General features: G+C 34.4%; 2 protein-coding genes across 2 annotated transcripts; both read right to left on the reverse strand.

The window, feature by feature from the left end:
- Positions 1 to 161: 161 nt before the first annotated feature.
- LOTGIDRAFT_103342 (hypothetical protein) lies at positions 162 to 926 on the reverse strand (the record flags this gene model as incomplete). Its single annotated transcript, XM_009045369.1, has 1 exon — positions 162 to 926. One exon carries the CDS (start codon positions 924 to 926, stop codon positions 162 to 164), a length of 765 nt encoding a protein of 254 aa, XP_009043617.1.
- Positions 927 to 16,796: 15,870 nt separating this feature from the next.
- LOTGIDRAFT_227781 (hypothetical protein) lies at positions 16,797 to 20,307 on the reverse strand (the record flags this gene model as incomplete). The annotated part of the gene is made up of 4 exons (XM_009045370.1): positions 16,797 to 17,045; positions 17,459 to 17,732; positions 18,317 to 18,435; positions 20,242 to 20,307. 3 exons carry the CDS (start codon positions 20,305 to 20,307, stop codon positions 17,495 to 17,497), a joined length of 423 nt encoding a protein of 140 aa, XP_009043618.1. The 3' UTR covers positions 16,797 to 17,045; positions 17,459 to 17,494.
- Positions 20,308 to 27,215: the final 6,908 nt, after the last annotated feature.

The following is a 27,215-nucleotide window of genomic DNA, read 5'->3' on the forward strand; positions in this document are numbered from 1 at the left end:
AATAGATTTTTCATACATTTTGCCTCCAAGAGTTGCTGCATTTTGAATTCAGTCTCGACAGTTGTCCCCACCCCCAGTCTACCCCCTATATGTATCCCTTGATTTAGGAAGGCTGGCACCACCACTGAAATTAGTCAACCGATTCCTATGGCACTCAGAATTTACGTTACATGAGTATGAGATAATGAAAGAAAATAAAAGAAAACAAAACATAGCAAGAATTTGTGTAAGAGATAATGGACATGTAAAGAAGATAATGAACATGTAAAGAAGATAATGAACATGTGAAGAAGATAATGAACATGTAATGAACATGTAAAGAAGATAATGAACATGTAAAAAAGATAATGAACATGTTGAGAAGATAATGAACATGTAAAGAAGATAATGAACATATAAAGAGGATAATGAACATGAAAAGAAGATAATGAACATGTAAAGAGGATAATAAACGTGTTGAGAGGATAATGAATATGTAAAGAGGATAATGAACATGTAAATAGGATAATTAACATGTAAAGAAGATAATGAACATGTAAAGAAGATAATGAACATGTAAAGAAGATAATGAATATGTATAGAATATAATGAACATGTAAATAAGATATTGAGCATGTAAAGAGGATAATGAACATGTCAAGAGGATAATGAACATGTAAAGAAGATAATGAACATGTAAAGAAGATAATGTACATGTAAAGAAGATAATGAACATGTAATGAACATGTAAAGAAGATAATGAACATGTAAAGAGGATAATGAACATGTAAAGAAGATAATGAACATGAAAAGAAGATAATGAACATGTAAAGAAGATAATGAACATGTAGAGAGGATAATGAACATGTAAAGAAGATAATGCACGTGTAAAGAGGATAATGAACATGCACAGAGGATAATAAACATGTAAATAAGATAATGAACATGTAAAGAAGATAACGAACATGTAAAGAAGATAATGAACATGTAAAGAAATTCAGCGATTGTTATGATATTCTGGAAATTAAGACGATGATATTTTAGTGTTGTTCCTTCAACTGTCCAACAAGTGAATAAAATAACAAACTTCCTACAAACAAATAAAAAACAGTCCGTTAACAGTCCATATATTTTTATATTCTAGTTATAGTCAACCGTAACAATACAGATCGGTAAATCTATTTTTTGTCCACGACGTGGTGAAAATACTACAATGTATACCAAGTGAAACGGTCAATACGATCATATCAAATTAACTCACTAGCACTTACTCTATCGTCCTAGAATAATATTTAAAGATGGGTTTCCTAATTTATAGTGTCAAATTAAGCAAAATATTTGATTAATTCTAAATTTCTAATGAATTATCATGTATTCTTAATCATATCATTATGTTCTTATTGTATATAATTAAGAGTTTTAACCAATCACAAATGTCCATGTATGTAGTACAGTCTGGATCAAAAAAAATAAAACCCTTTTTGACCTTTCTTGGTCTGCTGGCAATTATTTTCTATAGATATGTGAGACAAACTGGTATTTTTCTGAACAACTCATATATTCATATAATTATATATTAGCTTTTTCAATTCATGAATGAAAATAAGGGAAATCCATATTTAACTTTCAGCTATTTTTTGTGTACGTTTGACATAGTTTTTTTCTCGTCTATCAAAAGTTTCGCTTCACAGATTGTGGCTCGTAAAAGACCGTAACCGACCTCGCCTATTTGACCATAGCAATGGTAAAATAAAGCTTGTCATGCAAGAAAAGACCTGTAGTAATAGTTAATAAGAAGTGATAAACTTTTATTCGCAAAATGGGGCAATGCCAAAACATAACGATTTAGCTTACGCAAGCCAGTGTATCAAATTTTGAAATGCTTGTAGCCCTGTCACACCTAGACGATTTAGCCAGCCTAAGGCATTGTTTTTAAATTTCCTTAAACCGCTGTTATAGGCTACGCTGAACAATTGTCGTATACTTGGGCGTATACAAAGCGTATTTATAATGAATTCACTTATACACAATTTAATATTAACCTAAATTAGAGATACTTGGTGATGCAAGCACCAAAACTTGTACAGATGTTCCTCAGGACCTTCGTGATATCATAGTCCTTACTTAAAGGTAGATAAGCATAGATAATCTTTAATAATAAAATAATAGTATCTTTTTGATTCAGACCACAATATTTACTTCTACTCGAAGCATGCAAATCGTTTTAATAAAACAATAAGAAGGTGAGAAGGTTCGGGAAAATATACTTGAGTACCTGGTCTTCTATTCTCAGCTCTATTTTCAGATATTTCTAGCTAAAATTTAGCTACTTTAGAAAAAAGTTGAAATTATTTTAGGTACCTAGTCTGCTATTTTCCTGTCCATTTTCAGCTATTTCTAGCTAAAATTACGCTATTTAAGAAAAATATTAATGCCAATGGGAGGCATCTAAGGAGGATTTCGCTGGTCTATGTAAACAGATTTCGAGCCTGTGATTACATAATGGTGAGGTAAACCTGGTATCCAACCCAATGAGTAACAATTCAACATTCGACATTTCGAGTGTACAGGCTCCAGGATGGATTTGAGAAGTAAATGGGAATGGACCACCATTTTGGACAAGCCAGTTGCTCCAGACGTCAACATTATGATTGCATCGGCGTTACCATCGTAACAAATGACGTCATCATCTGCGTCATCATTTTCTGGTAGTTGATTGGCCCATTTGAATCCAATATTTCGGTTTACCTCTGTGTACAAGACATACTTGAGAAATGGAAGCGTCTTGGAAGAAACTGAATTGCCGTCTCCATTGTCGATTATCTCTGAATATAATTTCCTACATTCGTCTTACTGGACTTTTTGTTTTGTTGATGTTTTGGATCAAAAAAGTAGCCTACCATCTTTAAGTTGAAGCTTCCCATTTAGAATGACGCAGCCGGCGTGAATCTTGTTCCATTTTCGAAAATCAAAAATAATATTGATACAATGAGGTATGCCTTTAACTTTATTCATAGTCTACGTACAGCTTCGAAACATGGCTTGGACCGGTTTCTTAAAACCTTTGTAATTGACCGAGTCTACAGTGGCTATTGATTCTGATTGGTTGAGAATCCAAAAACAGTCCGTTAACAGTCCATATATTTTTATATTCTAGTTATAGTCCCATTGTACATCAACAGTATTATTAACTAAAATATTTTTATGTGCATAACTTTTCAACGTAGGGCCATGACACAACATAACGATTTAGCCAGCGTAACCAAAAAAATAATTTCTCTAAAACTCTATAGACGTATTCTTTTTTAAAATTTTTGGTGCATACAGAGCGTTTTCAAAATGAATCCCAGGTATACATAATGTAATATAACTATAAGCCTATATTAATGGATTAGACAGATTAAATCGATATTCCATAAGAATCTTTCACCTGGTGAGACAAGCACCAAAATTTGTACAGACGTTCCTCGGAACCTTCGTGATATCATAGTCCTCAGTTAAAGGTAGATAATCATAGATAATCCAAACAGTATCTTGATTCAGACCACAATATCAAAATCAATAAATGTCTATTCATTTGGATGAGTTGCCAAACCTTGACTCGGAGTAGTTAGAGTTAAAGAATTAATATAATCGAATATCTTACAGTGTCCTCATTGTACACCGCATTACAATATTTATGTTCTTCTCGAACTCGAAGCACGCAAGTCGTTTTAATGAAATAATAGACTGATTATACACACCTTCACTGTTCTTCTATCATTGGAGTTTGTAAATACAGTAATTTGATTGGATTGTACGCTAGTGAATACAGTCATTCAAAGTCATCGACGAAAAGTCTTTAAATAATAAGCTATGATTGGCTGTATTCGCTGGTTACAATTCAATCAAATCGCAGCATTCCGTGATACAAGAATAATGGCTATCGTAGTCAATGTATAAGACAAAGTTTGTAATACCTTGACCGTTGTGCAGATGAGGAAGACATTAAAAAATAGTTAGGCAAATTCATAGAAATATTTTTCTCTGTGGGATCCGTTCACATACAGATTTCCAAACGAAAATAGAATAGGCTAAGACGGCCTAATTGTACACTATGTTGCGTTGTCCTAGCATCATCATTATCACAATCAAGCAAGTAAGACTTCAATTCAACTTGTTTTTAAAATATTGTTTGTTGTTACTCTGAGTTTCACGCTATGCGATTTTTAGACAACTGACCTATTTTCAGCCTTCGTCCCACTGAAGTAGGACAAGAAGAACTTATTCTCATGTTTACACTTCGAGACATGTTCGGAACGTTTGTTTAAAGTAGGGGCATTAATGATGGAAAGCTTTTCAGTTAAAGATGGGTTCCTGTATTTTTATCTATGACGATGAAAATGCTAATATTTATATGAATAGAAAGTAGAGGTTTTTTAACGTCTTGGAAAAATGCCATTTTCTCTCACATGTCCATAATTAATTCATAATTAGCTAAATTACACCAGAATCAGCAGGATTCCAATGAGTGACCGATCAAGAAAGGTCAAAAAGTCTTTTTTTGTTTATCTATAATTATGGAAATTCATGGACATTTATGATTGATCAAGACTCGTAATTATATGCAATAAGAACATAATGATATGATTAAGAATACATGATAATTCATTAGGAACACCAATTAATCAAATAGTTTGCTTATTTTAACACTAAAAATTAAGGAAACCCATCTTTAAACATAGTTTGTTGGGTATATACAAAACAAGGTATAGATATAGGGAACAATGTAGCAATTGGATATATTTCTTTATTACGAATACAATAAATGATCGCTTTACAATAAAACATACAATACTCGTATTCACAATGTAAATACAATACTATAACACTGGCTGTATTATCCCTACCAGTCATTTTAACAAATACATAGATTTGATGGTAAATGCCCGAGGTCGTAAAGTCACATAGCGCTTCTCAGCATAAACACAGCAATGGGTGACAATGCAAAAGGTGAGTTTTTAATCCTATTCAATTTCAAATTAGGTCAAAAGTTATTTCATACTAGGTGTGATAATTACACCGTGCAGTGGTAAATCGCATATCAACGTTACAAGAAACAAAGTAAAGACGACCGTAGTGTAACATAGCTGTGTCGGATATAGCTTTTCGGATAACACTTGACGTTACGTAGGTGAATAGTATCCGATATAACGTTACGTTATATCGTTGTATCGGATATTACGAAACGTTACATAGTGTTATCGGATATAAGTTAACGTTACATAGATATTTGGGATATAACGTAACGTTACAAAGTTATTTAACTACGTTACTCAGTTGTATTTGAAAAGCGTTACAAAGCATAGCTGTATCGGATTAACACAATATTTTGGATTAACGCTTAGTAAGGTAAGATATATGAGTTTATATCATAGTTTTTACACAAAAACCTATAATCGAAGCACAATTTCACAACATAACATATATTAACTAAAACAAAAAATTAAACTATATTATCCTAAAAAATCAAAAAGAATTACTACACTTTTCATGAAAAATGATTATTTTTTTAAAAGTAAGTCATGATTACCACGAATTTTTACAAACTATAGCGTTTGACTTGGCGTTAACTGTTTACCATAGCGTATTACATTAATCAAAATGAAATGATATCAAATATTTAATATATTTAAATATTCAAGCGTTTTACATGAACTATAATGTTTTACATAAGGCATGACGTTAAATATTTACCATTACGTTAAATATCTACCATAACGGTTCACTTAAGCCATGACGATAATTATTTGCCATAAGGTTTTACAAAATTTATGACGTTGAATATTATCTACAACGTTTAACCTTATCCATGACGTTAAAAAATTACCACAACGTTTTACATTAACCATGGTGTTAAATATTTATCATAACGTTTCATATAAGCCATGACATTAAATATTTAGTATAACGTTTTACATTAGCCACGACCTTAAATGTACCATAACGTTGCACTTATATGTATATTCTCAATTACGTTTCATATAAGCCATGTCGTTAAATCTCAACTATAACGTTTTACACCAGTCTTGACGTTAAATATTTACCATAACGTTTTACATAAAAAATATACTATAACGTTTCAAATAAGCCACGACGTTAAATAATAACCATAACGTTTCACATAAGCCACGACGTTAAATAATAACTATAACGTTTCAGTTTCACATAAGCCACGACGTTAAATATTAACCATAACGTTTCACATAAGCCATGACGCTAAATATTTTCTGTGACGTTTTACATAAGTCATGGTGTCAAATATTTACCATAACGTTTAACATTAACTATTACGTTTTACATAATCCATAAAGTTAAATGTTTCATACAACGTTGCTTAGGTGACTAATACACTCGCCCCCCACTCACACCAAATTTAATCCTTTTGATCTCCGTTTGTTTGTTCTCTTGTCTTTGCCACTATGATTGTAATGTTAAAAAACAAAACCTTGAAATTGATTAACTAAGGCGTTTATTTTTAACCAGTTTTTGTATGTGTCCAAAATCTTATTTTACATGCAAGCCATGTCCCAAGATATCGAAAGTTAAACTAGGAATGGATATCAGGCACGACCTTGGGTAGTATGGACTAGAAAATGTACTCAAACAAAATAACTGTTCCCAAAGAAAAGTCCAAATAATACACTTGGTTGAAAACCTACGGATTAAAAATATCAGCTGTGTGTAAGAGTGGGAGATATATATTTTTTTACAAATGACCAGATAGTGGAAAGAATTGGTTAAATAATTCGTATTTTATAACGACCAATTAAAAACATTGGAGTATTGGTTTGAATTTGTTTTGATAACCCTGATCCGATTATCTCTATTTGTTTATGCAAAGTCTCAAATATCTAGGCAGTACACCGGGCTTATCCTTGGTTCAGCTTGAAATTTTTTCAACGACAAAAAAACTTAAGACTACTAAGTTCATCTTTATAGTGTGGAAGAGTGTCAACTGAGATCAATTCTAGATTCAAGGCGTAAAAATACTTAGGACGAGTTATTTTCTCTTAGATTTGTCTTTAGTGTGGGAAAGAGTTCAATTATAGATTTTCTATCAAAAAAGTAACTATACTAGGTTATGTCATTATGACAAGTCATCTTTTATTGGGGATAGAACAAACTTCTAACTAAGTTTAATTGGAGATTTATCCTCAACGATTATTTTGGATTAAATATTTCTATCTGGAACGTGTCTTGTCTACCGCTATGTCTTGGTTGGAATTAGAAGTTTCTCCAGGTAAGCCAAATTTCACATTCCTTGGACTTTTGTAACTAGGTTATTTGTATGGATTCAATTTACTGTGAATTATGCTCTAATCTTTAGTAATTTAAACAGATTTAGAAACTTACTACATGGTGCTAAAATATGAGCTTATAGAAAACCTTATCGGTTTGAGTTACATTTTACCTTATATTTCTAGTAGTAACTGTCAATCCGGTCTAAATGAAAATATACAGGTTTCGTAACGTGTTTAAGGGTGACTCTACTTGTCATTCATAATCTGACGAAATTCGCACGTATCTCTTGTTCTAGGATCATATGATATTCAACCAATCAAATGCTCTGATTGAGCTCTGGAATTCTGAGAAACTTGTTATTAAAAATTGACCCGTATTATCTAACCTAACCATTTGTGATTTTGATAACTCGATATAAATGATGACATCTTTTGATGCTATTGGGTAAATTTGGAATGGACGCAATTTAAAGGAGAATTTTGCTAGATTATGGATGAGAAATGTAGTACCCTACTATTAAAACACGAATCGAAACATATAGATCTCATTTTTAATCGGATTGGATAGATATACACCCTGAAGTATACTATAATAGATGTGTAGGGATTATATATATTGCCCGGTTTGATTGCAATAGGTCAGAGTTGAAGATCAGTATGAGATTCTATCTAGTTTTGTAATTATTGATAGATTAGGTCTATCATTGTGTTACACTTCAACTAAAGTAGGTAGCTCAAATTATATCTTCCTCGTCTTCCGATGAAATGGAGTTTTACGCAGACCCTTAACCAGACGTGATTGTTCGGAGGGGAAAGTACTATATCTGGAGGGGCAAATTAGTTTGTGTTGAGTTACATATTGGTCGGCCGTTAGAAGGTTTAATATTGGGGAGAGAGGGGTGGCTGGGTTTATGTCATGCTCTAACACTCACCGTGTAAGTGAAAATACATGACCAACTAGCAATTTCAATATCTGACTATAATGTCTGGATTATAATCTATTTTCTTTCGTTTGGGTGTGGGGGGAAAGGGTTAACGACACTCTCTAGTGTAGTTCACCACTGACGAAATAAACCTTTATATCTTAATTTTAATAAGATTATGTTTTTAAGTGCGCTCTTCTATTGTATTTCAGTATAAGTTTTTACATGTCTCGAAATGGCTTTTCAAAGTTTAAAATTGGATTTGAAATTGAATAAAAGTTTTCTATAAAGTCGAATTCTATTATTTGTAAAATCGATAATTAAATTCGAATATTAATAAAACCAATCATTGAATACATAGATACCAGTGTTAGATAGAAAGAAATCGATCAACTACTGCTGATTATATTATTGAAATATCGAGTTTATTACATATTACATCTATATATACATTGGCTGGTTAAAATTGCCCAACCATCCGCCTTTGTACATTTGTGGATTTTTTTTCCCGTGACCTCCTTTCCCATATGCATTCAGTTAATATAACACGAGCAGTGTTTTGAATGGAACGGAATTTTATGTCCCGTCTCTAAATACTCTTAGCAGAAAAGTAGGACGCAAAACTCCATTCATTTCATTTCATTTCTAAATACTCTTAAAAATGGATACCATTCAAAATTTAATCCGGACGAAGAGATTTAGACTGTTCTTTTTTGCTTTCTCACTGTTGGGATATCTGAACCAATCCATTGTGCCTCACTGACAACAGATCCCCTACTTATACTGTATGGAGGTACTGGTTGGGAAACAGAATCTTTGGCCAAACGAACATAAAAATCCGTACAAGCACGACAATTCCGTCAATCAAAAATCTCACCCAAAGTATGGCAAGATCGGGAGTAAAAGTTCAGTAGTGGACACCTCCAAAGAAAAGTTTCGAAAAGCATGCAAACTGCGCATTGAAAATCATAATTCCTAGAAATCTTCTAAATCAGGACATTGTAATGAAACAATGGATGTTTGCTCGACTCGCAGTGTGGAAGTTCACATAAACCGTCTTGAGAATTCAACCTGCCTGACATGTGTCGTTATTTGATTTCGTTGTAACTAATGTTTTACAAAAGAATATACATTATAAGATTATAATATGTTTTTCGTTGCTATTTGTAAGAGTCTAGGCTATATCAGAATGGAATGAAATGTTAAGGGTAAATGAGGCTATATAAGCTATCGATGCAGATCATACAAGTCACCCCATATTTCATTATCATGTATTGTTAAACCAAACAAGTAAGAAGTAGGACGTTCAGATTATGAATTTCTAGTGACGTCATCCAATGTTTCATCGCAAAGACTCCAAAATGCCTATTGAAATTGAAAGTGTAGCTCACTGGTCGTCGTCTGAATTGACCAAGTTTGTAGTTACTTCCCTTTGTTAGAAAACGCCTCTTTAATAGAATGTTTGGACTTGCATGTATATATACGAATAAGATAATGCGTTGGTTCCTTCCAGTGGACACTATCAGGTGCAAGTTGTATTTGAGCTTTGCTGTTTGTTTTATATTTTGTAGATTATATTAGATTTAATATAATGAAGCCCTTCTGTCTACAACATCCCATAAATGTTCTGAATCTTATAACGAGGTTAAAGAAAGTAACCAATGTTTATGGCCAAATGCGTAATTTTTCAACCTATTTCTAAATTGTAAGTCTAGCTCACTGGTCGCTGCTTGATGAACTGATCAAATTTTGAAGGCACGAGTTGGGCCCCTTATTTCACGGTTGTTTATTGGTTTAAAAAACTAAAACAAGATTCACGATTGTTTGTCGGTTTATAAGTCGGTATGATTGTTTAACTCGGGTTCCCTCAAGATGCAGGTTTTAAATATCAATATAAACCCCTCGTGAAGTTATCCCTTTACTCTGGCAGAATTTTATTCCCCAGGACTTCAATTCCATATGAAATTCCGGGAAATAATTTAAATCCCGGGGTGATCTGTACTATCTTTGGCTCCAGGGGGCTTTATCAATTATATAGTCCAGCTCAATAAATTAGCGCCGGTTGAATTGGCCGCGTTTGTAGATGTTTTGTCTACATTCTGTATTATATATTAGATTGGGTAAACTGAGTTTATATTATTGTTTTATCTCCGACCACCTTATACACAGATGATGGAGAGATTCTCTACACATCCTGTACATGCCAAGGGTTCAATCTTACAAAATAGTAAGTCTAGCTCACTGGTTGAAGAACTGACAGAGTTTTGAAGACACGAGTTGCACCCCTTATTTCATTATTCTTCATTGTTTTTCCAAACAAAAAAGCCAACAAATGAGGTTCTTGTCGGATTTTTATGATATTTCAAACCTTTTTCCTTGGAAAATCCCTATCCATGCGGGCTTTGCATATGATAAATACTAAGAAAAACGAACATGATTTATGAAGTTTGTTTTATGAATTCTGGATTCACATGTAACGGTAATCAAAGGTGTTTAGCAGGACAAGGTTTTATATACATCATGAATATCAAAGTGAAGTTTATGTGGTCTGTAGCTTGTGTAGTCAGTCAAGAGTTATCTTCTGACCAGAACTGATGAATTATTTAGTGCTCTGAAATAAGATAAATACATTAACCGTAGAAATGAAATGGCATGACCTTATGGGGGGGACGAAGGACAGAGGCACCAATCAATCTTTTCTCGATGTCCAACCGTCGGGGTCTATATAACGTGCACAGCCTGAAGCACACTGGACCTAACTTTCAAGTTAGCGACCAATCACAGTTTGACCACAAAGCTTTGTTGCTTTAATTTTCAATCAAGTTTTTGGACATGACCCTTTTTATGAAATTGCTTCTAAACGTGTGTTCGGATTTCCAAAACAACCCACCCAAAATGAAATTATTGGCCAGTTTAGAAATCGGGTGACATCATGAATATTCATTTCCTCAGTCCCAGTCTCTACTTGCTTCAGTGAAACGCGGTAAAAAGGCTTATTAGTTGTGTAATCGTCGGAATAGACTATGCGACATGAGGTATGTCTGCAATATACAGGCCGAACATATAGAATACTTACTACTTGTTCTTATCCTTGCATAAAACTCATCCAACTTGGCGAAGCTGCGGCCCCAGTTCCGGCTGCAGCTCCAGTTCCGGGTCCGGCAGCTGTCATGTTTCTAAATGCAGTACTGTTCATAAATGTTCTAATGGAAGCTGGCATGAATTGCATGGCAAATGCGGGTATGGTAAAAGCTTCTGTTACAACGAATACACATAAGACAGCTATTCCGAGGACAAGAATTGGCGACTGCATTCTGAAACTATACAGGAGAGAACAATATTTTATTGAAGTTGGATGAAATGAAATGAATGGAGTTTTACGTTCTATGTGTTTACACCTGATTGGTTTGATGTAGACGTACAACGCGATGCAATGTGCAGTAAGTGAAATTGTGCCAAAACAGCGGCATGAACCTATTGTTTAGTGTAAGTTTAAGAATGTATAATAAGGTAATTTGTAATTTTCAATAAAATATGTTTGATCATTGCATTTTACTGTTCTCGGGGTTTTGGACAGAAAATTGTAAATTTATCTAAATGATATCGATTTTCAATTTAGAAATAAAATAAATATTACCAAGATATATAGAAATATAAAAAGTGGCACATATACAAAAACAAAAAATTTAGAAAATTAGAATGGTGTAAATAAAAGTTATAAATGTATCTGATACACATACAAAGGCTAGAGAATCAGAATGGTGTAAATAGAAGCTATGAGTGTCTCTGATACACAGGGTAGTGTACATAGATGCTGTAAATGTATCCGATGCACATACAAAGACTAGATAATCAGAATGGTGTAAATAGAAGCTATAATCGTTTCTTTAACATATAGACAATGAACAAAGACTAGAAAATCAGAAAAGCTATAATATATATGTCTTTGAAAGCAGTGGCGTATTTAGGTATATTCAACGAAAAAAGTCACTACGCCACTGTCTGAAGGAAAAAGAAACCAAGATTGTCCGATATACATAATATAGACAGACTATAAATCAAATGTTATGTAAAGATAAGCTAAAAGACGTCTCTACAAACATGAAATTTCACGAGTACTTACCTGTTATGGAATGTATTGGTGGATACAAGAACTATGTTTACTGCTATTACCAAAAGCTTATGACCTCACAGTAATATCTTGCAGTTGCTTATATAATGGTTTTGTATAATCATTTACCTAATTTTATTGTCTTTAGGTACTTTGTGTCTTGATAAACAACTGATTGAATGATTTACGACTGACATCCCCTGTCTCTTCTAGTCATGGCCACAAAATAGAAATATTCCCGCCTCGTACTCCTATATTTTGCGAAATATCTCCCCCGTTAAAAAAATAACATCAATGACAAAACTTCATTGGTTTTGATCAATGTAAGTATCTAAATGGCGTTATTCTTTTCGCGTAAAGTCATAAAAAGTGGATTAAAAGAGTTGAGATGTTAATCCACAGTTTTTAAAAAGACCGAAATAATAAATATTTATGATAACACGTGATCATCAAATCGACCAATAAGCATACATGCACGTAGCCATTTTAACATTTTGATTTGTGAATATCAGAGTAATGAAAATTAGCACAAACTTTCGTTCCGTTTTTTTATTAGCCTGTGAATATCAAAAATAAAATGTGAAAAAAAAAACGGAACGAAAGTTTGGTCTGAATTTAAATAGAATGCGTGAATATGAACACCACCGCGAAACATCGCTTTCATATGAGTGCAATAAGTACTTGTTATGAAATTTGCCGTCTCATCTAGTTTGCGATATCAGCATCCCCTTGAAGCGAACGTTATCTTGTCATCTATCTATCAATCCACATAGAAGGCAAGTAGTATTATGGATATTTATGGCTTTAGAGGATTCTATTGCAAAATGTGGTTTAATATAATTTTTTCTCTCCAAAAATGAAAACCGACCGGGATCCATAAATCTTAAATGCATAAATTGATAGTGCATTCAACTAACCAAAATTATCTTCGGCTCCATAAAATTGGTTGTGAAGCACAGTTTTACCTTGTAAAGTAATTTTTACCCGTGAAAATTCACCTACCCTTTCTGTTTGATCGCCCGGATGACAAATGGCGATCTCTCGTTTCCGGTGGAATATGGGAAAAATCGACTAAATGTTTTGGATTTCGAGTTTCATTTTTATTCATTGAGCAATTCATTTGATACGTTGAATATTAAATCACCCAGAACATGAGATGCATAAATATTTCGTCAAATAATGGCTGGATAATCGAGTCAACTACAGATTTAAAATGTAACAAAGCATACCGATTTATATTTTAAAAGATTGAAAAAAACCTCAGATATTGACTGCGACGTCAAATCAGTGTAGACAGATACTCATAAAAAAAACACTACAAAAAATGTTTTTGACATTTTTGAAGAATCACGAGTGATATTTTTAAAGTTCGTTTTGATGTTTTTAGATAATAAATTATTTAGAACAATGTTCTATTGTCAATCAAAAAGTGCACCCTCTCTTCCGGTATTCCGTGACAGATATAGATCTAAAAAAATATAAATCACTAATTTTTTTTTTGAATCTGAGATGAAGTTAAAGGCTGAAATGTTTTTTTATTTGACTTGTCAAACAACCCCCCAACCCACACCCCCCCCCCCCTCCTCGGGCGTAAACCATTGGAGGATTGGAGGTACCATTCAGACAATATAATGCTAAAAGGTTGTAGTCGTTTTCTAATCCATCAAAAAGAAGGTTGGCACATCTCTGATTCTCTCGTCTAGGACCATCCCACAGGCTCAATGGGTGCTCTACCGATACATCTATGATGAAATGAACTATACTAGTACTGTCAGCAGTGATCAGCGCATAGCTTGCGCCGGTATAGTGCAATAATAACAAGGTGAAAGGGAGAGAAAGAGAGGGAGGGGGGGGGGGCAATACAAAAGTGATTGATCCGATAGTACATGGGCAAAACTCATAAAATTATTCCATTCCAATAACTGCTTCATCAGCGTGTTGTTGATAAAAAATCCTAAATTGTTGTTCCTATTTATGTCTAACTTTTTTATGTCGAAAAATAAATGTAATGATTTTTTATCTCAATTGTTTTATAACCAGTCATGTGATGATCACGTGCCGAAAGGACCATAAACAAAATAAAATTAATATTTTAGAAATATATAGGATACACATGGTTTCGTTTATTTTTGACATCCGCCATCTATTTTTGAAATAGAACTCTTGTATTGGATGTATTTCATATTACCTAAAGGGTCATTCACACCATGCGATTAATTGCTATGACTCCGAATAAGAATAGCATCCGTATTACAAGATGGGGCCCGTCGACTTAAGCAATCGGGGGTCACGGGAAATTTATCTTAACATGCTCTACTGCATTATGAGACCCCTCTGTAGTTTAGGCTGTTTCGTTTCTCCCAGATTTCTACTTGTGATATGAATAAGACAGTTATAATAAGTATAAGGTATTGAATGAATTTTTAGTTTTAATAAGCATTATAGTTTAAAAAAATAGATTTCTCTTTTCTTCCTTATTCACAAACATCCAGCCCGTCTTTGTCTGCACAGATTCGACAGACGGTTGCCTGCACTGGTTGTTTAGAGTCTTTGTAATTAACCGAGTCTACAGTGGCTATTGAATCTGATTGGTTGTAAATCCACATCCGTTTGAGCGATGAATTAAAATGATTCAGTGATTATGACAATGTCTTTTATTTTAAATCTTTGTTCGAGGAGTCGATAAATAAAACATGTGCGATTTTGTTTCTGTAGACCACCAGCATCACCTAAAGGAAACTATCAAACATTGGCGAAAGTTGTGCCGAATGGTTATAAGCAAGTCCTTTGAGACATGTAGATCGAAATATGCTTAAATTTGGTTATCTCCCTTCTAAGAAATAAATAATAGTTTTTGTATTTGTCAATTGTCACTTAACGACTGTAAAAATGGGTATATTTAATATTGTTTGATATGTAATAAAAATACAGTTTTAAAGTAACACAATCGCCATGTACATCTATTGATTATGTTCTCGAGGAGACCAATGTTGACTGTTGGGATTATTTACTAGAGAGTGATCCAGTGTTGTACTATTATCTGTTTATAGAAACACCACACATCACCTAACACTGGGTTCTATTCTATACGGGGGTCCACTGTAGCTCTATTGTCTATAAACACATATAAATTCTAAAGAGTGGTTCACTGTTTTGCAAGTTTCTGTTTAAACAATAGACATCACCTCACCGTGGGTTATATTTTAGAGGATAGTCAACTGTTGTACTATGCATAGGTTAATGATGTTCAATAACTTCACGAATGTCCGTAGCTAGGTTAATTAGGTCTGCTGCGTAGGACATGAGTGAAGTTATTTAACGTCTCAAGATCTTTAACCTACTTAAAATACAGTCGAGCACATGTAGTGAGTACACTCAGTCACGTTTAATTCTAAACTAATTATAGGTGGTTGGCTTCCAGCGGATGCTGATATCGCAAACTAGGTAGTTGTTGGTAGTCGTAGTAGTTGGTAGTTGGAGCCAAATATAGCATTTCGTTCTCGGTTATAATGCGTAAGAATAACTCAAGATATTTATTAAGCAATAAAACTGGCTTTGAATTGGACCACATGACGGATTTTTGTACATGCGCAAAGTTATTTGGCTTTTTATTGTGGAAGGGTATAAGGGATTATTAGAATTGGATTAATCTTGTAGAAATATGGTTTTGGCCGAAAAGGCATACCAATAAGAGGAAATTATAACCCAAGGTATTGATTTTCCATAGGATCTGGAGTAGGCGACATGTTAATTCAAAATTCACTTTCGAAATTTGGTGTATATTTCATCATTATGTGTGCATTATTTAATTCCGATGGTGATAATAAGGCTATTGCTGAAAATGATATTTAGAAATTAAACTCAGAAATGCACAGTTCCAACTGTTTGAATTGTGTGGTTGTATTAGGTGTAAAGCACAGATATTTCATAATAATAGACTCGAGGTATCAAAATGAACAGAGTGAAAGAACTGGAATTTATACTCGTGAAATGTTTGTTTCCTTGATTATTATAGGGATAGATTCTCCATCCGTTCGACCAATTGTTCAGGAAAACTGAATGTTTATCGGAGAATGTTCATTTTCAGTACAAATTATCATTTTGTATACAAATGTCAATTTTCAATAACAAATGTCAAATTAAGCGTGCAAATTGAGAAATAAGAATTTAAAATTAAGAATTAAGAAATAGCAATGAAGAACATTGAATAAAAAGCCATTCCGCCTTCCATAAGTGGTATCCTAGTTTGAAGTCTTTTTGTATATTTATAGTACTTTACATAAATTCAAGATCCAAATCCAAGCCCCAAAATGGCGAATCTATCCCTTTAATATAGTGTCATATAAATTGATTGAAAGATAAGTTGAATTCAGTGAGTAGTTTTTTTGTTGTTCTCCCTAAAATAATCGTCCAATAATTCCGCCATTTTGGATCACTTATTGATACTCTGGGCACTCTACTGGTACTAATAAGATAAATATTAGAACTCGAACAACAATGGACTAGCAACAACTGTATATTAATTTTGACTATTGCGACTGTAGTTGGGTGATGAACGAATCAAAACAAAACAGATTGTAAAAGAGGTACAAAAAAACTTTATTACTATTTTGTTGGCTTTGTTCTAAAAGCTATGATGGCACACAAACAACCGAATGTGTATCATTATATCAATTTTACAAGCTGGTATTTGAAATTTTAGAAACTAATTCTATTTTCTAAATCAGGTTGATCAGGTTCTTGTAACTCCTGCAATGAAAAAGAATTCCATAGAAAAAAGGAAAACCGCCCGTTCTTCTGTTCTGCTGAAAATGTGGCTAATAAGTATTTAATGGCGTTTCTAAGGTGGGGTGGAAGAAGTAGCACATCAGAAGAGCGCCCTGCTCCTCTGTAGATGTGGCGATCATTGGGGACTTAGTCCGCGATAGATCGCCAAGAAGAATCTCAGAAGAAGAACGCCGTATCAAGACTACAGAAGAAGAATCAGAAGAAACCATGGGTGCAACCTGTTCCTTACTCAACGTCTGCGATATGGAATTTTTCCGAAGCGGACATCATCCACCAACAAGAAAAAGAAGAAGTGGGATGGAAGAGACGGCCGACTGCTGACTTTGCTCCGACTGTTCCCAATTATATATTGGTTATTTTCAAAATATACTTACTATTTATCAAAAGCTAACACTTCTGGCACCAAGACTTTATCTTGCAGCGGCAACCCCAGAAACACCTATGTCGGGGATTCCTCCAGCTCCAGCTCCTGCTCCTGCACCTGCACCTGCTCCGAACTGATCCATATAGGCCTTAACATATGCTCTGTACTCAGCGGGAACATATTGCATATAACCATCTGGCATTTGGGGAATAGTATAAGCTTCGTTTACAACCACTAGGCATAGTGCTGCCACTACGACAAGGATAACGTGTGAGGCCTGCATTCTGAAAAAAAAATAGATAAAAAGATAATATACAGATGTCGTCGTTCCTAACTTTTGTATTAAAGGGACGGGTTCGCCACCCGTTAAACCAATCGTATTTTAGTCTCAGAAACGGAATTATTTAGCTGAGCTAATCAGTAATAGTGATCACAGCTCACCATCAAATTTGAGCCTTCAAATTCACGTGTGTAAATAATTATCCGTTAAAAGACGACTCGTCATTTCTTAAGACTTTGTCATATATAGGAAAGACATGCATATATAGAAAGTGAAATTTCTACTTCGAGGCATTATGCGATGTTCGTACGCTCCTAGTACTTCTGAAGACTATTTAAGTATCTTCAAGACCCAAATCCACCCCCGAAAATGGCGAATCTGTCCCTTTAAGACCATCCATATGTGGACGTCAGTTTTGAAAATCCGCTCTACTCTATCCATCTATGTCCGTCCTTTTTTCTGAATCTAATGGCGATAGTGAAGGCAAAAACAAAATTATTAGAATAATAATATTTTAACACCAAGGCCTCTGTCTTTTCACACAAAAAAAGAAAGAAAGCGAAAAGTAAAGACCAAGTAAAAACTTACTTGTGTTTGAATGTAGATATGAACAGCACTATAAGAGAAAGGACAATTCCAACTGGAAACAGTAGCTTGTCTTCTCTAAAACCAACAAGTGAGTGTGAACAACAGGTAGAATTTCTAGGCTTTTATAATAAATTTCTTATGTAATTTTTATATATACATGAAGAATTTATTGACTTTTATAATAAATAAAAAATTTGTTACGTAATCTTAAAAAATTCTGTCATTGATATCATGTGATAAGAAATGGTTAATGCCGACTTTCATTGCTGTAAAATTGATTTCTATTGTAGGGTGTCAACTTGGGTATTAATAATATGGGCTACGGAGCCGAATGTTGAAGCGATACCCACCCCATCATAATGATAATTCTGCTTTAGCCATAACCAAATATCCACAAACTCTCCTAAAGACGAGCGTCGTATTCCATCAACGGAAATGTGGTTCGGAAGAGATCATTCCTAATTTTTCTTGGGGGAAAAATCCCTCAAAGCCTCGCTATGAGGCGAGCATGTCTACAGCAGCTGAAACCCGGAAGTGTAAACAGGGATTTAATGATGCCCTTCGTATAGTTTCTATACGTTGACCTGGCAACAGATAAACCACTTAAAACATAAAATTTTAGAATTGCTGGGATAAAAATACATTGCGTGATTTTGCGTGAACAGAGTATTTCGAACTACGGACCTACAACTCTTCACTTTCGGAGGTATGTTTGTAAAATTGCCGATTATTGGTGATTAACTATTGGTCAACAATTGAAAAAAGCAGAATGACCCTTAAAAGGAAACAACACAATATTATAATAAATTTGTTACGTAATCTGAAAAAAGAATTCTGTTTAGAAATGATGAATGCCGACTTTCATTGCTGTCAAATAATCTTAATAAATTATTTACTTTTTAGTAAATGTAAGTATTAGAAGTGTTCCGTATTTCACGCAAATTTACATCTTGAATTTTAAAGGGGTATACTGTTTTTTTGTAAAATGTTTTCAATATCAATAAGGTCGTAAATTATACCTGAAAATATTTCTAAAGTATGCTTTTTACATAAATGTATCTTCTTGATCAAATTGAATTTGTTTTCAAGGGTGAATAAAACCCATAGAGGACTAATCGTTATTTAAGCAGTTGGACCTGGTTTTGGTATTTGGCTTGATAATGGCTCGATATTATTAGTTGAAACCTTTATGATACGTAGGAGACATATTTCTCTACAAATAGGTGTTTATTTTTACTCAAATCCGTACAGTAGTTTTCATAAGCTTCCAAAAAGCATAACGAACTTAAAAACCTTACTAGAATGTTTTAAAATATTTTTGGCGTTAAAAAATTAACGGCTACTATCAGATATGTTTAATGGCACATTTCTCTAGATTGTGGTGTATTTTTTCACAAATTTGAGCCACAAAAATGGTCCCTTTAAGACTGTATTGAAAGTATGTTTTATTTGATAAGTTGAAGCAACCTTAAAAACCGATAATTAGAAATATCAAAATTTTTTACGTTTCTTCCTTGCCCAGGACACGTTCAACTACCATTTTTTCGTTTGATTTTTGCAAATATTAATGTATTGAATACTTTGGAATTAGAACGGGTGAACATAGATGTCTACTGTAGCCAAATTATGACCAAGTTTGAACAGTTTTAATATTATCCTATTAAAAGAATTATTATCATATTTATTTCAATTATTGTGGTCAAACTTGTTTATTGTTTGTTTACAAAATGAAATGAGTGGAGTTTTACGTCATACTTTTCTACGGCATTTGGGCTAATGAAGACGGACAACGCCATGCAGGGTGCATTGAGGAAAATTTTGCCAGGACAGTGGATGTTTAACGCTCACTGTCTGTAGCACACGGGGCCTCGGTTTATTGTCCCATCCGAAGGACTGGACGCTTTTTCCATGTCAGCCCCTCTTACCTGCATCACTGACAGAGGGAAACCGGTTGCATGTTTATCAGACATCACATTATATCTCAAGAGCATGCTTACTCTTTTCGAAACACCCGATGGTACTTCTCTTTGGAGGAGTGCATTACTATACAACTTTAACTCTCGATTAGGCCATACTTTGGACGAGATTTTGAAACAGACTTCACCTGTTTTATATTCTAGAAAACTGTTGTACTATTGTATTAGTGTCTGTTTTTAGAAACACTAGCCTAATTCTGGGTTACATTCTAGAGGTGGTCCTCTGATATACTTTTGTCTGTTTAAAGAAACACCAGATATCACCTACCTCTGGGTTACATTCTAAGGGGTGGTCTATGATGTTACATTATTCTCATAATTTTACGAATACTTTGTGATTTTTTATCTTATGTTTTTATGAGAACGATTGGCAACTATAGGTCTAATTCTTTTTTAGACTTTCTTTAATAAGTATCTGAATAAAGGTTTTGATAGGTATATGTTGTTTTCTTTCTTGTGATATGAAGTATCCTTTTGATAGGTTTATGTCAGTTTTCACTTTATGATTTGAAAAATGGTTTTGATAGATGTATGTAGGTTTACACCTTGTGTTTTTAAAATTTCTTTCAGATATTAGAGTCTGTTTATAGAAACATCAGACATGAACTAAATATCTGTTATATTCTAGAGCAGGCACGTGCAACCTTTCCGCAACAGCGGCCCACATTTGAGGGATGCGAGTAGGTCGTGGGCCAAGTAACCAACCATCAATAAATCATTTAACAATGAGAAACGTGCAATTTTATCAAGTCATTTATTCAATAACGTATTTCAATATGCATTGCAAATAACAGACATATTTGACGTAAAATCTTTGTTTCACACGAGGTCAGACCTCGTTAACGATTTGATTGGTCGTATTTTGCACAGACCTGTTCTGCAGGGTGATCCATTGTTGTACTATTGTCTATTTATAGAAACACCAGATCACCCTACTCTGGGTTTTATCCTAAGAGTGGTCTACTGTTGTACTATTGTCTGTCTACAGTAACGCCAGATATCACCTAACTTGGGGATATATTCTAGGCTACTGTTGTACTATTGTATGTTTATAGAAACACCAGATATCACCTAACTTGGGGATATATTCTAGGCTACTGTTGTACTAATGTATATTTATAGAAACACCAGATATCACCTAACTTGGGGATATATTCTAGGCTACTGTTGTACTATTGTATGTTTATAGAAACACCAGATATCACCTAACTTGGGGATATATTCTAGGCTACTGTTGTACTATTGTATATTTATAGAAACACCAGACATCACCTAACTTGGGGATATATTCTAGGCTACTGTTGTACTATTGTATGTTTATAGAAACACCAGACATCACCTAACTTGGGGATATATTCTAGGCTACTGTTGTACTATTGTATGTTTATAGAAACACCAGCATCACCTAACTTGGGGATATATTCTAGGCTACTGTTGTACTATTGTATGTTTATAGAAACACCAGACATCACCTAACTTGGGGATATATTCTAGGCTACTGTTGTTCTATTGTATATTTATAGAAACACCAGACATCACCTAACTTGGGGATATATTCTAGGCTACTGTTGTACTATTGTATGTTTATAGAAACACCAGACATCACCTAACTTGGGGATATATTCTAGGATACTGTTGTACTAATGTATATTTATAGAAACACCAGACATCACCTAACTTGAGGATATATTCTAGGCTACTGTTGTACTATTGTATATTTATAGAAACACCAGACATGACCTAACTTGGGGATATATTCTAGGCTACTGTTGTACTATTGTATATTTATAGAAACACCAGACATCACCTAACTTGGGGATATATTCTAGGCTACTGTTGTACTATTGTATATTTATAGAAACACCAGACATCACCTAACTTGGGGATATATTCTAGGCTACTGTTGTACTATTGTATGTTTATAGAAACACCAGATATCACCTAACTTGAGAATATATTCTAGGCTACTGTTGTGCTTTTGTATGTTTATAGAAACACCAGACATCACCTTACTTGGGGATATATTCTAGGCTACTGTTGTACTAATGTATATTTATAGAAACACCAGACATCACATAACTTGAGAATATATTCTAGGCTACTGTTGTGCTTTTGTCTGTTTATAGAAACACCAGACATCACCTAACTTGGGGATATATTCTAGGCTACTGTTGTACTATTGTATATTTATAGAAACACCAGACATCACCTAACCATGAGATGTATTCTAGAGAATATTCCACTGTTCTACTGTCGGTAATTAATCTGATTTGCCACTGTACTTGATTGAAGATTAAAACAAAACAGATTGTAAAAGAGGTACATTTATTACTTGAAATTTGAAAAACGTGTAGAAATAATTCTGTTTTCTGAATCAGGTTTATCAGGTTCTTGTCCATCCTGAAAAAAGAAAAGCACACTCTATAGACAAAACATGTTGCTTTCTGCTAATAAGATTGGAATGATTATTCAGTAGCGTTTCTACGGGGTCTAGGTGATCGACTGCTGATTATGCTCCGACCTAGGAATGTATTGTTAATTTTTAAAATATACTTACTATTTATCAGAAGTGAGCACCGCTTGCACCAGAACTTCTTCTTGCGGCGGCGACTATTGTTAATTTTTAAAATATATTTACTATTTACCAGTAGCGAGTACCGCTTGCACCAGAACTTCTTCTTGCGGCGGCGACTATTGTTAATTTTTAAAATATACTTACTATTTACTAGAAGCGAGCACCGCTTGCACCAGAACTTCTTCTTGCGGCGGCGACTATTGTTAATTTTTAAAATATATTTACTATTTACCAGTAGCGAGTACCGCTTGCACCAGAACTTCTTCTTGCGGCGGCGACTATTGTTAATTTTTAAAATATACTTACTATTTACTAGAAGCGAGCACCGCTTGCACCAGAACTTCTTCTTGCGGCGGCGACTATTGTTAATTTTTAAAACATACTTACTATTTACCAGAAGCGAGCACTGCTTGCACCAGAACTTCTTCTTGCGGCGGCGACTATTGTTAATTTTTAAAACATACTTACTATTTACCAGAAGCGAGCACCGCTTGCACCAGAACTTCTTCTTGCGGCGGCGACTACGGAACCACCCATGTCAGGGATTCCTCCAGCTCCAGCTCCAGCTCCACCGGCTCCGAACTGATCCATATAGGCTTTAACATATTGTCGGTACTCAGCGGGAACATATTTCATATAACCAACTGGCATTTGGGGAATAGTAAATGCATCGTTTACAGCCACTAGGCATAGTGCTGCCACTACGGCAAGGATAACTTGTGAGGTCTGCATTCTGAAAAGTAAATAGAGAGAAACATAACATACAGATGTCGACGTACTTGCCATTTGAAGTATAAAGACCATCAAAATAAAATCTTACAGATGTGGACGTCTTTGACTTCTGTATAAAGACTATCTGATCTATTTGAACACAAATATATATAAAGTTGGAAAGCTGGTAACCTCTGGTGGAAATTTATTGATCCATTTGTCAGTACCTAATTACGATTGTAAAGCAGTAGCAGAAAGCTTCCAAAACTGGGGGTATAAATAGAGACTCATTAGGGGGATAACTGTCATAGTTGCGGAGCGTCTGAGAGAGCTCTCTCAAGAATTGTGTGCATTCTGGCACATATTTAAGGACAGAAACATAAAAAAGTAATGAATTTTTAAATTTGTTAAGCTTTAACGCACTTTTTTCCCCACTTACGCTACCACTGTTGTGAAGACAAAACAAAATAATTAGGCTTAATTTTGTACTTGAGTTTTAAGTAAAATGAAACGAAAGTAAGGGAAAAGGAAATGAAATGAAACGAAAGTAAAGTAAAAGTAAAAACTCACTTGTGTTTGAATGTAGATATGAACAGCACAATAAGAGATAGGACAATTCCAACTGGAAACAGTAGCTTGTCTTCTCTAAAACCAACAAATGAGTGTGAAGAAGTAAGAATTTCTGGGCTTTTATAATACACATTTTATGTAATTTTCAAACAAATTCTGTCAAGGACGTCACAGATCATTTTATTAGAATTTTTAATGCCGACATTTTATAACTGTAAAATTTACTGCTATAATGTAAAAATATCTTTTGTTTTATTAGAATCACTTAACTCTGTGACCTTTGAACTTTTGTTGATGCGACATCAGTTTCGTTAAAACCTAAATAGGTTTAAAATCCCTGCACCTGCGGAGATAATGAAGATTCCATTTTGCAAGGCCTATTTTACTGTCCCTACACCAACCAGACATCTGTCCAAATAACTATCAGAGGCTGTAATAGAAACAGATATTTCGGTCTAGTATGAGAAACAACTTTGCTTCTTGAAGGTTGAAGACTGTTTAAAACACATCCCTAAATTAAAGGAGAAAAGCTTTTAAATACATTTTATTCGATAGTCAAAGCAAACTTAAACACCAATTAAAAATATCAAAAAAGAGAAAATGGGTGAAATTGTCCATGTTTCTTCCTGGCCCAGGATGCAGTAAGACCAACATGTTTCTGTATGATTTCTGCAAAGGTATATTATATGTTGTACTATTTTCAGTTTATAAAAAACACCATACATCACCTTATTCACTGCTTTCGATTGCAATATTATCTGTTTATTGAAACGCAGATATCACCATACTCTGAGTTATATTCTAGAGGGTGATCCACTGTTGCACTAGGGTCTGTTTTCATAAACACCTGACATCACCATATTTTGGATTATAATCTAGAGGGTGGTCCATTATTCTAGTATTGTCTGTTTATAGAAACACCAGACACCCTCTAACTCTGGGTTATATTCTAGAGAGCGGTCGACTGTTGTTCTATTGTCTGTTTATAGAAACATGATGCATCACTGAACTCTGGGTTATATTCCAAAGTACTGGTACACTATAGTCTGTTCATAGAAACATTATACACCATCGATCTCTGGATTATATTCTACAGGATTTTCCACTGTTGTTGTATTGTCTGTTTATAGAAACACCAGACACCACCTGACTCCAGTGGCGGCGCGGAGGGATTCGCCTCTCGCAAAACAGGTTTGTACCCCCACTTAGTTTCTAAATTTCTTTATGCAAAATTATGTTTTATACGTTATTGGCCTAAAATATGTGTCAGAATGCAACAAATCCATTCTGTTCTTGAGGAAACCTCAGATGCTCCTTTGAAGGCTTCCACATATGGCGCTCCACAGAGCTGTCGCATTTGAATCTCAACCTTGATATTTGTCCCCTGCCCCATTTTGAGCCCTGACTCTAGGTTATTCCAGAGGATGGCAATGGCCGACTGTTTTCTATTAATGAAAATTTAGGTATCACCCAACTCTCGTTTATATTCTAGAGATTGGTCGATTGTTGTACTATTGTCTGCTCGTAGAAACACCAGACATCACCTAACTCTAGCTTACATTCTCGAGAGTGACGGGCTGTTGTTCTTTTGGTTTGGTTTTTTAGGCTATTGAATACTAGACATCACCTAACTCTGAGTTATATTCTGCAGGGTAGTCCACTATTTTACTATGGGGGGCTATTGACTGTAGTCAGTTGATGATTTGATTGAAACATAATAGATTGTAAAAGAGTTTACAAAACTTTATTACTATTGTTGGCTTTGCTCGATGATTGCATTAAAACAAACAGATTGTAAAAGAATTATATAAGTTCAAGGGACGTAACTCATGAAAAATTATTTGATTAAATTCAATAGTTCAAAGGCGGGAACTGATCACAAATGTTGTATTATGAAAATAAAAACCCGCATCCGTGCGGAATCATTTCATAATGAAAAGTGGCACCAAGTGATCAGAAGAGTAAGCATACCCTGCCTGGAATCACACTCGCCATTGCTGTTCAATACTACACATAAAATATTGAGGTAAAACAAAAACTATTGTAAATTAATAGAATCATTTGGTGGTAACTCGACATATTATTGTGATGACAAAATCATCATTCACGTGCGTAAAACCAATCTTAATCTTGGTCGTTAGACAAAAACATCTGTGAAACGGATTGCAAAAGAATGGTAACAATTTTAAAAGCTAAATATTTTACAAGCGGTTAGCTGTAATTTGAGAATCGTGTAGGACTAATTCTGTTTTCTGAAAATAGAAAAACCTTTTCCTTCAATAAAAGAAGATTTTGTTTAGTTCTGTTGGCAATGTTTGGCAGCGCACAATGAAGACAGTTGTACTAGAATAATGGAATAAGTCTGGTTTTATCTGATTTGATATACCGTAATACGTCCTGTTCCTTTTAAACGTCTTGGCAGCTTTTCCAATTTGTTCTCACTGAGCAACCGCGGCTATAAAGTAAGAGGTTATGTCGCTCAGTTTGTAAAGTTGCAGGGTATTCTTATGATGTTTTCTACTGTATACCCGTTACTAGTAATTACGTTTTTTAGTGTTAGTGTAATAGGTTTGTCTACTTGACCGGTCGCTCAGTTGTAACTTTATGTAGTGTTTTATGGGTCTGTCTACTTTACCTGTCGCTCAGTTGTAAGTTATGTAGTATGTGATAAGTTTGTCTAGTGAACCTGTCGCATAGTTTTAACTTTATGTAGTGTCTTATGGGTCTGTCTACTGAACCCCTCGCTCAGTTATAATGTTGTATGGGTTTGCCTGCTGAACCCGTCGCTCAGTTGTTAGCACAGTTTTAACGTCATGCAGTGTTTTATGGGTTGTTTACTGAACCCGTCGCACAGTTTTAACGTCATGCAGTGTTTTATGGGTTGTTTACTGAACCCGTCGCACAGTTTTAACGTCATGTAGTGTTTTATGGGTTTCTTTTTCACATTGTTGCTATACACTAGAAAAAAGGTGAGCATTTAAGACAGGACAAGTGTTTTGGAAGACTAAGCCGACTGCTGTCTTGGCTATCACTGTACCCAATGAAATCCTGGTAACATACTTAACAC

Source organism: Lottia gigantea, assembly GCF_000327385.1.
Source record: "Lottia gigantea unplaced genomic scaffold LOTGIsca_1, whole genome shotgun sequence".
Classification (NCBI taxonomy): Eukaryota; Metazoa; Mollusca; class Gastropoda; family Lottiidae; genus Lottia; species Lottia gigantea.